This window comes from Salmo salar, chromosome 13 (genome assembly GCF_965601325.2).
Source record: "Salmo salar chromosome 13, fSalSal1, whole genome shotgun sequence".
Lineage (NCBI taxonomy): Eukaryota > Metazoa > Chordata > Actinopteri > Salmoniformes > Salmonidae > Salmo > Salmo salar.
The window spans coordinates 32,501,920-32,514,172 of NC_138303.1; the positions used below are offsets into that span (position 1 = coordinate 32,501,920).

Consider the following 12,253-nt stretch of genomic DNA (forward strand, 5'->3'; position numbering starts at 1 on the left):
GTCACTTCCTGGATTTTTTGGGGGGGAGGGAGATTAAATAATGACAGAAAGTGGCTAAATAAGATTACCTCGAGTCAGTGCCCCAGTGCATGGCATAGATTTTTGCCAGATGCCCCCTCAGTGTCCGTCTAGTGCGCATCTGAATTCGGCCAATTGGGTCGATGTTTGCTGTGATCTGAAGGGAAGGGGAAAACGATCAATGACCATGACACAATAGGCTGTGTATCTCCATGGGAAATGAGGATGCCCTTTACTAGGTTCTCTACTGTGAAACCAATACCTTTCCTTACCAGCTCCCATGATGTTGCATTTACAGAAGTATAGAGTGGGTGCTGCTGCTTCCAGGATTGGTTGGCTAGATGACACATAGAGCCTAGCGAGAGCAGGCTCTATTCTAGTGAGCCATCTCTCCTGCTAGTTATGCTCAGCCTTTGAGCTGTGGACTCATTGAACCCCAGTGCATATCGCCTATCGCAATTTAACCATTACTCAGCTTTGACAACACGTTTAACATGACCCGTCACCTGTATCCTTTTTAATGAGGTCGACTTCAGTGGTTCAACATCCCTCCCATCCCCGTGTCTCAACTGCACTATAAGGGATCTGTGTGTGTTTCAACAGTGGTGAAGGCGGAAAGGGGTCTTACCTGAGACAGGGTAGCATCCGCACACGCTTTCCTGGCATCCTGGAGGTAAAAGAAAAATAAAAAAAGTTCCATTTCATTTTCAAAGAAAGAAAATAAAAAGTCAATTCTATCCCACATAAACGCTTTTGATAACGTAACAATATCTCAAAGAAATCCACCTAAATTAATCGAAGCGGTGAGCCAATAATTTCAGCGATCACGGAGACAATTACCATTCCCACTGACCGGATAAACACTACCACTTACTAACACTACACGACCAAAAGTATGTGGCCACCTGCTTGATGAATATCTCAATCCAAAATCATTGGCATTAATATGGAGTTGGTCCCCCCTTTGACACAATAACATTCTGCACTCTTCTGGGAAGGCTTTCCACTAGATGTTGGAACATTGCTGCGAGGACTAGCTTCCATTCAGCCACAAGAGCATTAGTGAGGTCGAGCGATTAAGCCTGGCTCGCAGTGGGCGTTCTAATATCACCCCAAAGTTGTTTGATGGGGTTGAAGTCAGGGCTCTGTGCAGGCCAGTCAGGTTCTTCACACTGATCGACAAACCATTTCTGTATGCACCTCGCTTGGTGCACGGGGGCAATGTCATGCTGAAACAGGAAAGGGCCTTCCCTAAACTGTTGCCACATAGTTGGAAGCACAGAATCATCTAGAATGTCATTTTATGCTATAGTGTTAAGCTTTCCGTTCACTGAAACTAAGGGGCCTAGCCCAAACCATGAAAAACAGCCCCAAACTATTATTCCTCCTCCACCAAACTTTACAGTTGGCACTATGCAGTCGGGCAGGTAGCGTTCTCCTGGCAGTTGCCAAACCCTGATTTGTCCGTTGGACTGCCAGATGGTGAAGTGTGATTCATCATGGCAGAAAACGTGTTTCTCCTGCTCCAGAGTCCAATGGCGGCGAGCTTTACACCACTTCAGCCGACGCTTGGCATTGCGCATGGTGATCTTAGGATGGTGTGCGGCTGCTCAGCCATGAAAACTAATTTCATGAAACGCCTGAAAGTTATTGTGCTGACGTTGCTTCCAGAGGCAGTTTGGAACTCTGTAGTGAGTGTTGCAACCGAGGGAAGATGTTTTATGCGCTACGTGCTTCAGCACTCAACGGTCCCGTTCCGTGAGCTTGTGTGGCCTATCATTTCGGCTGAGCAGTTGTTGCTCCTTGAGAGTTTCACTTCACAATAACAGCACTTACAGTTGCCCGGGGAAGCTCTAGCAGGGCAGACATTTGACGAACCGACTTGTTGGAAAGGTGGAACCCTTTCGGTACCGCGTTGAAAGTCACTGAGCTCTTCAGTAAGACCATTCTACTTCCAATGTTAGTCTACGGAGGTTGCATGGCTGTGTGTTCAAATTTACACACCTGTCAGCAACGGGTATGTCCACATACTTTTGAATATACAGTGTCTTCGGGAAGTATTCAGACCCCTTGACTTTTCCCACATTTTGTTAGGTTACATCCTTATTCTTACATGGATTATTTTTTTCTTTTCTTTCAGTAATCTACACGGTACCCCATAATAACAGAGCGAAACAGGATTAGATTTTTATTTAAAAACAAACTATTTACCTAACTATTCAGACCCTTTGCTATGAGACTTGAAATTGAACTCAGGTGCATCCTGTTTCCCATTGATCATCCTTGAGATGTTTCTACAACTTGGAAGTACACCAGTGGTAAATTCAATTGATGGGACATGATTTGGAAAGGCACACACCTGTCTATAGAAGGTCCCACAGCTGACAGTGCATGTCAGAGCAAAACCCAAACCATTAGGTCGAAGAAACCTGGCACCATCCCTACGGTGAAGCATGGTGGTGGCAGCATCATGCTGTGGGGACGTTCCCCATTCAACCTGACAGAGCTTGAGAGGATCTGCAGAGAAGAATGGGAGAAACTCCCCAAATACATGTGTGCCAAGCTTGTAGCATCATACCAAAGAAGACTCGATGGTGTAATCGCTGCCAAAGGTACTTCAACAAAGTACTGAGTAAAGGGTCTGAAAACTGATGTAAATGTGAAGTTTTTAATATAAATTTGCACAAATTAGTAAAAACCTGTTTTTGCTTGTCATTATGGGGTATTGTGTGTAGATTGATGAGGGGAAAAAAACAATTGAATCAATTTTAGAATAAGGCTGTAATCTAAAAAAAAAGTGGAACAAGGTCAAGGGGTCTGTATATTGTACCTCTAACTCCACCTATTTAGGCTCAGTTTTGACTGATCCCAGTACCCATTTAATATACCCTTATCAATCATAAATCTTGTCTGTTCCCTAAACCATTTCCTTTCAAGTCAAGATAAATGTGAACGGTCAGATTATTGTGCCAATGGATGTGCTAGTTGCTCAACCCATATGACAAACTCAGCACGCTAAACCTATATAGACAAACTGTTTTAATCATTGCAGTAGCACACTGACACACACAAAAAAAAAAAAATCAAGCTATACACATTCTACAAAACATTAAGATCACCTTCCTAATATTGATTTGCATGCACCCCTCCCCCCTTCTGCCCTCCGAACAGCCTCAATTTGTCAGGGTACGGACTATACAAGGACAATTTGTCAGGGTACGGACTATACAAGGACAATTTGTCAGGGTACGGACTATACAAGGACAATTTGTCAGGGTACGGACTATACAAGGACAATTTGTCAGGGTACGGACTATACAAGGACAATTTGTCAGGGTACGGACTATACAAGGACAATTTGTCAGGGTACGGACTATACAAGGACAATTTGTCAGGGTACGGACTATACAAGGTGTCAAAAGCGTTCGTTCCACAGGGATGCTGGCCCATGTTGACTCCAGAGTTGTCCTTCTTGATACACACAAGAAATTGCTGAGAGTGCAAAACCCAGCAGCGTTGCAGTTCTCGACACAAACCGGTGTGCCTGGCTCCTACTGTACTACCATACCCCGTTCAAAGGCACTTCAATCTTTTGTCATGCCCATTCCCCCTCAATGGCACACATACACAATCCATGTATCAATTGTATCCAGGCTTAAAAATCCTTCTTTAACCAGTCTCCTCCACTTCATCTACACTGACTGAAGTGAGTTTAACAAGTGACATCAATAAGGGATCATAGCTTCCACCTGGTCATTCTGTCATGGAAAGAGCAGGTGTTCATGTTTTGGACACACTAGCCAGCTAAAGACTACATATTTCAAGCTATTACATGATTCATGAGACACACAAAACAGAACAGCACCTCAAGGATACAAACATGCAACACTTGAACAGACCACACTCAAACATTTACATAAATCTCACTAACATACTTTACATTCCTCCAACTTGTTCGACAAACTCACTGTTAAATCTACCCACAGCACACTACCCAAATCTAGCTATACACACACACACTGAATCTGTGTTTGCATTGTTGTATCCTTGAATCATAGTGGGATAAGGAAAAAGGCAGGGAGGTAAGAGCTAAGCCAAACATACTACAGCCTCAAACACAGCTCTAACACAGCTCTAACTAAATGAGTATTCTAATTCCTTATTCTTTAATCAAACATGCATAGTGCTGTCATCACTCAGTATGGAAGGTGGGGCCAATCGCATGAGAAAAGCAAGGAAGGTGGGGCACTAGGCCCTGTGAGTGTAACTTTATGTTCATTCGGCTGAATTAGGATACACTATGAAAACGATGCGAGTTTGACTGTTCCTGCACCAAAACTCCAGACTTCTTCCTTCATAGGTTGTTCAACACCTTCATTTTAAATAGGAAGCCAATTTGTTTACAGCACTTTTATTTTCCATGAATGATCAGGCGTATTTCCTCAAGGCTCTCTTGCCCCTTTGCAGCAGACATAGTGAGCAATATGATTGGACCATGGAACCACAATAAAACCACAGTACTGAATCGCAATACATATAAAATCGTAAGAGTCGCAATATATATATATATAATTCCCAGCCCTAATCAAAACTGACAACTTATCACAAATTAAACTGTTCTCACTTTTCCTATCCAGCTTGCTACTATCTTGTAGAGAGATTTCACAGCAGCTAGCGAGTTGAGAGAGAATTGGCTGTGACTAAAATAGGTGCAGGAGTACGTTATAGTTTGAAGTTCGAAGCATTTTAAAGTGCTACAATTTTAATCGTAATGTTCAACTGAGAACAATGTTTTTGTTAGACTTTCGGTACAGCTGTGTGAATTGTAGTTCCCTCTAGTGGTGCCATGTAAAATCAATGCACAGACATTCCCCAATGCATTTATGAGAAGAAAGCAGGGAGAGGACGATTGTGGAGGACATACTCTGATCTGGTTCTTGAGCTGCTCGGCCTCCTGGCGTAGCTGGTCCAGTTCGCTCATTTTCCTCTGCTAATGGGGTGCCTCGCTCCGCCGCCGGGACTCCTGCTGATCTGAGGGGCAAGAAAGAGGGACAAGCTCAACACCTTGGTCACACACCGTTTCTCCTATTAGCAATTAGCGGTACTCACCAGACCAGGGTTCAAACTGTATTTGATAAAGTCCTAAAAAGTACAAACCCAGTCCAATTCCAGGCAAACTCTTGCTCTATGAACCCAGGTCTGGTACACACAGGCAGCTCAATAAACAGCTGTTACAGGGGCCCTAACAAGGCCATCAGCTCAAAGTGATGGTCTAAATCCCTGAGACAGGCTCAATATGCTTGAGACGCAATTCCTGAAACAGCAAGGACAAGCTCAGGGCAACTAGGGTTGAATGTTCCAGAGACCATGCTATGGTAAGCTGCTATTTCTAAATGGTAGCCTTTAGATGTTCAAGCTAATACCTTAGTGCTGTGAAAGATAGGAGAAACTGAAACAGTGTTCATGTAACATCTAAGAAAATAACTGCTGAGAAGAAATTGTTCACCATTTGGACTCAGCATACACTAGCTTCAGTAAAATACACAGCAAAGCATATTGCTGCTCAGAATCACAACATCCCTCTGAAAGATCCGTAAGGCACACACAAACTCACTGTGAATCACAGAATCCCAACCCTTTCTAGAGAACCCAAGATGTGTCCTTGCCAGCCTGAAACGGTTACCTAGCAACAGGATTCTGCAGCTAGTTTGTGCTAAAGATCACGTATTTTTTTTTATTATGCAAAATCTCTCGCCCTCTCTATACACTGGCCAACCCGAGGCAAACATCTGGCACTTGGCGGCCGGTAGCCATTCCTGGACAACTGAGGCTAAATTAAAATCCATTGGCGGAAATCCATTCAGTCTGCGAAACCCTTGAGAACATACCCCTCCTTTGGCTTGCCGAACGGAGAGAGTGCTGGAGCGTGAAACGAGAGGAGCCGAGTAGGTTCTGTGAGTTAGTTCTAGCCCAGAGGTGCTCAGGTGAGAAGGGTAGGCACTAGTGCAGCTCTCAGATGCTCTGGCCCTGGTCAGTGGGCTCAGAACTTTCCTTCCAATGTCATCCCTGTAATCCTGGGACACAGTTGATTCAGCTCCTCCAGCCAAATCCGGTTAAGACAAAACCTGCTGATGATCCTAAAAGCAGTGGCTATCCCGCTGACCCCAATCCTTTGGTCAACGGGCTTATCCCTGACACATTCTCTGGAGAAAGAACAGGAAATACAAAAACAAACATATAGGCTACTTAGTGTAGTGATAAATGCTACAAGTTGAAAGTTCTGCATATTGACTGTCTGGGTTCAAGATCATTATTGGCTGATGGAGACTGCTAAGCACTAATGCTACCACGAGCACTATGCAACAATGCTCATCTTACATTTCTACCAAACGATTCAGAAAAATAAACAGCCCATTGTCAATATCAACCAGTTGCCATTGATTTTTACAAGACAAATTGTGGTCTGTGTTCGTACATTAACAGGCTTCCGGCTTTACGAGTCATAGGATTGATTACGATATGGGTAAATGAATTCAGCCAATGGAGGAAATTGCTGACAATCTTCAATGTACGTAGGTAATAGATATAAAGTAGAGCATTTCTTTAAACTTTTGTGCCAACCATTACATCCACCTTTGTCATTAACAACTCACAGTTAAAGAAACACTTGGCCTACTAATATCCACATTTCTGAATTGTATGTAGACCAGGGGTACTCAAATTCTATTTGAGAAGGTCCGGTCACAAACGTCCTAGGTGGTAAAGGTCCGGATAGATATTTTAATTCATCGGTGTTGTAACAAACTCCCACCATGCGACCCAAGCAACACCAACCCTTTTAGGGGGGGGGGGGGGGGGGGGGGCTGCATTGACCCAATTCTAGGTCCGGATCTGGACTGCGGTCTGCCTATTGAGTATGGCTGATGTAGACTATCACAGTTGTACAAAACATTTACCATCCTGTCTGGATTTTCCTTACCTCCCTTCCGCTCTGTCTTTTCTATACAGGTTGTGGGTCCTAAGAGCTTGGAGACCTTCTGAATGACAAGACCTTTTCCTTCAAACACCTGACACATCTCATCAGCTACCTGCCACCTGATTGGCCCGTGGGGCTAACTATGTCTGATTCTAAGCAATGCGACTTAGCCCCCTAATCTTGTTGATAAAAATGTGTCATGGTAATATCTCTAATTCTGCTTGTCTTTTCCCTGACGAGAGCCTTGGTGTCAGAGCCAGTTAGCAGGACATGCGTGTGGCCTTTTCACAGAACCAAAGCTATACAGACATGGACCTCCAAACTCTACATAAAAACCTGTCGCTATTTTAACTAAATACACTTACAAGAAAAAGTGGAAGTGAGTAGAAAGGCCTACTGTGAGTATTCTAAACTACAGGATGCCTTGAATAGGCTTAGGGATGTCTAGGCTGTATTAACTGGACCATATTGGATACTGGTGGACAAAATACGTTTGTAAATCCTCTTACAATAGTCCATTAAATGCAAACAAATGGGCGTTAATATTCAAATTGAGATGGAATAAATACCAGCAAAATTGGTCAAACTGACGGCAATTAACCCAACCATGGTGGCAGAAATGTGTGAGCCTCTATAAATGTTGGCAGAAGTGGAATTGGGGGGGGGGGGGGGAGAGGGGGGGGGGCAGCTGGGGGAGTATACCTTGGTGATGTGGGGGAGCTCTATGATGGTGGCAGAAGTCTGATTAAGAATAGGGTTGGGCGGTATCCAGATTTTCATACAGTAATAACGCTTCTATACCATACTGGGGTATACAGTATTACCCCCAAAACATTTTGGCGCACAAAACAATTAAGGCAACAGGGATCTTGATCCAGAAGGGGATTGCTGTAACCAAGAAACTTATCCACTTAGCTAGCAAACCAAATGCATAGCTGGAGCCCTGAGCTAGATTTGACATCTTAAATGTCTTATAGTTATACTTAACTTATAGTTAGTTATAAGCAGTAAGCACAGGACATAACGCAACCCGAGCGAGGCAGGGGTGCCCCAACCCCAAAATAATACATTATTATTTTTGGTATTGAAAAACAACGTAGGTATTTCAAAATACCCCAGTATATCGCCCACGCCTAATTCAGGAGGGGATTTTTCTGTTCCGGTGGTGGGAGTGTGTTGAAACATCTGGCAGCCCCACTGATAGTGTGTCTCTACACTGCTGCCTTCACTCTTAGCCGGCTATTTTTAGAGGTGGAGGACGAGGGAAGCAGACTTCACATTTTCCAGCCAGTCCTATCGGTTCCATCATCTCAAGCACACGCAGTGACAAGGGGAGAGGGAAGTGAAATTAGACTCTGCACCAGAGCTTTAAAGGCATTTCTTCCTATAAAGCAAAACATTTAGTTCTGTATCAAGCCTTGACTTCACACTGTACGGCCATTTGACATAGGGAAGCCTAAAAACCTTAAACCGTTGAGGAATGCCTTCATTTTCAAAAGCATCTAGTAGCAATTGATTACTTCCCATAGTATAACAGCTATAGATTTGATGAGTAAAAGTGAATAACAGACATTAGGCCTCCTTTTCAATCACATTATTGTCTCAGAGACAAAGCAGTCAAATTAATTGCTTCTTTCAGAACCCAATTCCTCCTACCCCCGATATGTACAGTGCCTTGCGAAAGTATTCGGCCCCCTTGAACTTTTTGACCTTTTGCCACATTTCAGGCTTCAAACAAAGATATAAAACTGTAATTTTTTGTGAAGAATCAACAACAAGTGGGACACAATTATGAAGTGGAACGAAATTTATTGGATATTTCAAACTTTAACAAATAAAAAACTGAAAAATTGGCTGTGCAAAATTATTCAGCCCCTTTACTTTCAGTGCAGCAAACTCTCTCCAGAAGTTCAGTGAGGATCTCTGAATGATCCAATGTTGACCTAAATGACTAATGATGATAAATAGAATCCACCTGTGTGTAATCAAGTCTCCGTATAAATGCACCTGCTCTGTGATAGTCTCAGAGGTCCGTTTAAAGTGCAGAGAACATCATGAAGAACAAGGAACACACCAGGCAGGTCCAAGATACTGTTGTGGAGAAGTTTAAAGCCGGATTTGGATACAAAAAGATTTCCCACGCTTTAAACATCCCAAGGAGCACTGTGCAAGCGATAATATTGAAATGGAAAGAGTATCAGACCACTGCAAATCTACGAAGACCCGGCCATCCCTCTAAACTTTCAGCTCATACAAGGAGAAGACTGATCAGAGATGCAGCCAAGAGGCCCATGATCACTCTGGATGAACTGCAGAGATCTACAGCTGAGGTGGGAGACTCTGTCCATAGGACAACAATCAGTCGTATACTGCACAAATCTGGCCTTTATGGAAGAGTGGCAAGAAGAAAGCCATTTCTTAAAGATATCCATAAAAAGTGTCGTTTAAAGTTTGCCACTAGCCACCTGGGAGACACACCAAACATGTGGAAGAAGGTGCTCTGGTCAGATGAAACCAAAATCGAACTTTTTGGCAACAATGCAAAACGTTATGTTTGGCGTAAAAGCAACACAGCTCATCACCCTGAAGACACCATCCCCACTGTCAAACATGGTGGTGGCAGCATCATAGTTTGGGCCTGCTTTTCTTCAGCAGGGGCAGGGAAGATGGTTAAAATTGATGGGAAGATGGATGGAGCCAAATACAGGACCATTCTGGAAGAAAACCTGCAAAAGACCTGAGACTGGGACGGAGATTTGTCTTCCAACAAGACAATGATCCAAAACATAAAGCAAAATCTACAATGGAATGGTTCACAAATAAACATATCCAGGTGTTAGAATGGCCAAGTCAAAGTCCAGACCTGAATCCAATCGAGAATCTGTGGAAAGAACTGAAAACTGCTGTTCACAAACGCTCTCCATCCAACCTCACTGAGCTCGAGCTGTTTTGCAAGGAGGAATGGGCAAAAATTTCAGTCTCTCGATGTGCAAAACTGATAGAGACATACCCCAAGCGACTTACAGCTGTAATCGCAGCAAAAGGTGGCGCTACAAAGTATTAACTTAAGGGGGCTGGCCAATTTTTCAGTTTTTTATTTGTTAAAAAAGTTTGAAATATCCAATAAATTTCGTTCCACTTCATGATTCTGTCCCACTTGTTGTTGATTCTTCACAAAAAATTACAGTTTTATATCTTTATGTTTGAAGCCTGAAATGTGGCAAAAGGTCGAAAAGTTCAAGGGGGCCGAATACTTTCGCAAGGCACTGTATGTTAACATTATTCATATTAACAATACCATTAAAACAGACCTGATTTATTGTAAATGGAAAAAGACAACTAATGAATCAGAACCCGTACACATGAACAGGTGGCTGGTATTGTTGGGCCAGTAACCAAAAGGCCGCAGGTTCGAATCCCGAGCGGATGAGGTGAAGAAAATCGGCCGATGTGCCCTTGAGCAAGGCACTTAAACCTAAATGCCCTTGTAAGTCGCTCTGGATAAGAGTGTCTGCTAAAATAACGTAAATGTAAAAACAAGTAGACACGACTCAACGTGGATTGACGTGGGAGGTTGGTGGGTTATTGTGGTGTAAACCGCAGAGGGGAGGGAAGACAAGGGAAGCTCCTCCCCATGGCATGAGGTAGAGGACTGAGGCAGGCTGGGCGGGTAGGCAAGGAGATGTTCTAGTGCACAGGAAGATACAGGGAAGGGAGGTGAAGGACAGAGACAGATTAACCTAATGAGAGTGAACAAGCAGAGGACGATTGGGAGGAGAGCTGCTAATTAACCCCTTGGTGAAGGGGAACAGGGTGTGGTAACCTTCAAGGCATTAAGAGCCTGGTGGAGCAGACGCACACACCCAGTCACCTTGCTGCTGCTGGGAGCCTCTTAAGTTAGCAGCCTAAGAGATCGGTGCTACTACACACACGAGCCACACACTGTGTCCATTCACTTAACCCAAAACCAACCATGACATAACTCCGTTTGCCTTGCGGTCATTGACTCCAAAGTTCATCTTAGCATACATCATTTATAACAGACTATAAACAGTGAGTCAACCAAGTGCTCATAAAAAAGTTACTCGGACATAGCCAATGGTTTCTATGGGCTGTTGATCATTTCAGTGAATTTCAATTTCAGGGTTTGAAAGCTTTGCGCCCACCTTGTATGGATCAAGTCAAGACATGGCTGTCCAAAAATATTTTCCCTTGTTGAGTTAATCGCATGGTTCTCTAATTAATTACCATTAATTGCATTTTCATAAAAAATACTATACATTGGTTGTAGTTCATTTTTATTGTCAGGGAACAAAAACTGTATTCTAAGAAAATAAAATTAGCTAGGTCTGATATAAAATATCATAGCTACAACTATTAGATATAGCCTACGCTACTTCTTATCCATGTTTTTCAACAAACTAGAATTGGTTCTGTTCTGGTTAAAATCATTGTAGGAAATGTTTGCTGAATCTAGACATTCAGCCATGGCACTCTAAACATTCTTGTTTGGTTAGCTAGCCAACATTAGCATACCCGGCTAGCTACTTCTGTGCAAATTGTATTACTGTTACCTAAAGAAAAGCATGAGAAAGTGTTTGGGTTTGAACTTTCTATAAGTTTCCCTTCAAAGTTGCTCATAACTGTGCGCATAGTGGATGGAGACAGACTGCTCTACAGCTGGTGAGACCACAGAGAGTGCCCGGTGTTGCGCTCAAAAGGGTGCGGAAGCACAGACACTTGGGCGAAAAAAATGTAAGTTGAAAAAATGAACTGCGTAAAAAGGTAACTATAATCAACACGTTAACCTTTTTTATTTAACTAGGCAAGTCAGTTAAGAACATATTCTTATTTACAATGACGACCTACACCTGCCAAACCCGGACGACGCTGGGCCAATGGTGCGCTGCCCTATGGGACTCCCAACCACATCCGGTTGTGATACAGCCTGGATTCAAACCAGGGTGTCAGTAGTGACACCTCTAACACTGAGATGCAGAGCCTTACGACTGCTGTGCCACTCGGGAGCCCCCAAATCCAGAGTAACCTCCCCTTTCATGTAAGGAGGTCATGACCATCATGCTTTTAGGGAAAGATGATAATTTTGTATTAAACTTAGTTTGACCAATTCCAGTCCCCTTGCTTAGGGGGTTCAGGGTCCTCCCCAGGATAATTTTTATGTAGAAGGACTGAGAAGCTCAGGTATGGTGACTTAAAAGGACATTCTACAAAAAAATGAAATGCTGACACCAAACAATT

The 12,253-nt window shown here is 43.2% G+C and overlaps 1 protein-coding gene across 2 annotated transcripts in view; it reads right to left on the reverse strand.

The window, feature by feature from the left end:
* LOC106566880 (guanine nucleotide-binding protein G(I)/G(S)/G(T) subunit beta-1) overlaps positions 1-12,253 on the reverse strand; it is a 71,247-nt gene that overhangs the window by 23,815 nt on the left and 35,179 nt on the right. Inside the window, exons 1-4 of one of the 2 annotated variants that reach the window (XM_014135412.3) lie at positions 5,907-6,034; positions 4,943-5,049; positions 647-685; positions 69-175 (exon numbers count right to left, since the gene is read on the reverse strand). In XM_014135412.3, the coding sequence (XP_013990887.1) occupies positions 69-175; positions 647-685; positions 4,943-4,999 (203 nt within the window). In that variant the 5' untranslated portion in view covers positions 5,000-5,049; positions 5,907-6,034. Of the gene's footprint in view, positions 1-68; positions 176-646; positions 686-4,942; positions 5,050-5,906; positions 6,035-12,253 lie in introns of those variants that run through there. The other variant, XM_014135411.3, reaches the window with a different exon arrangement.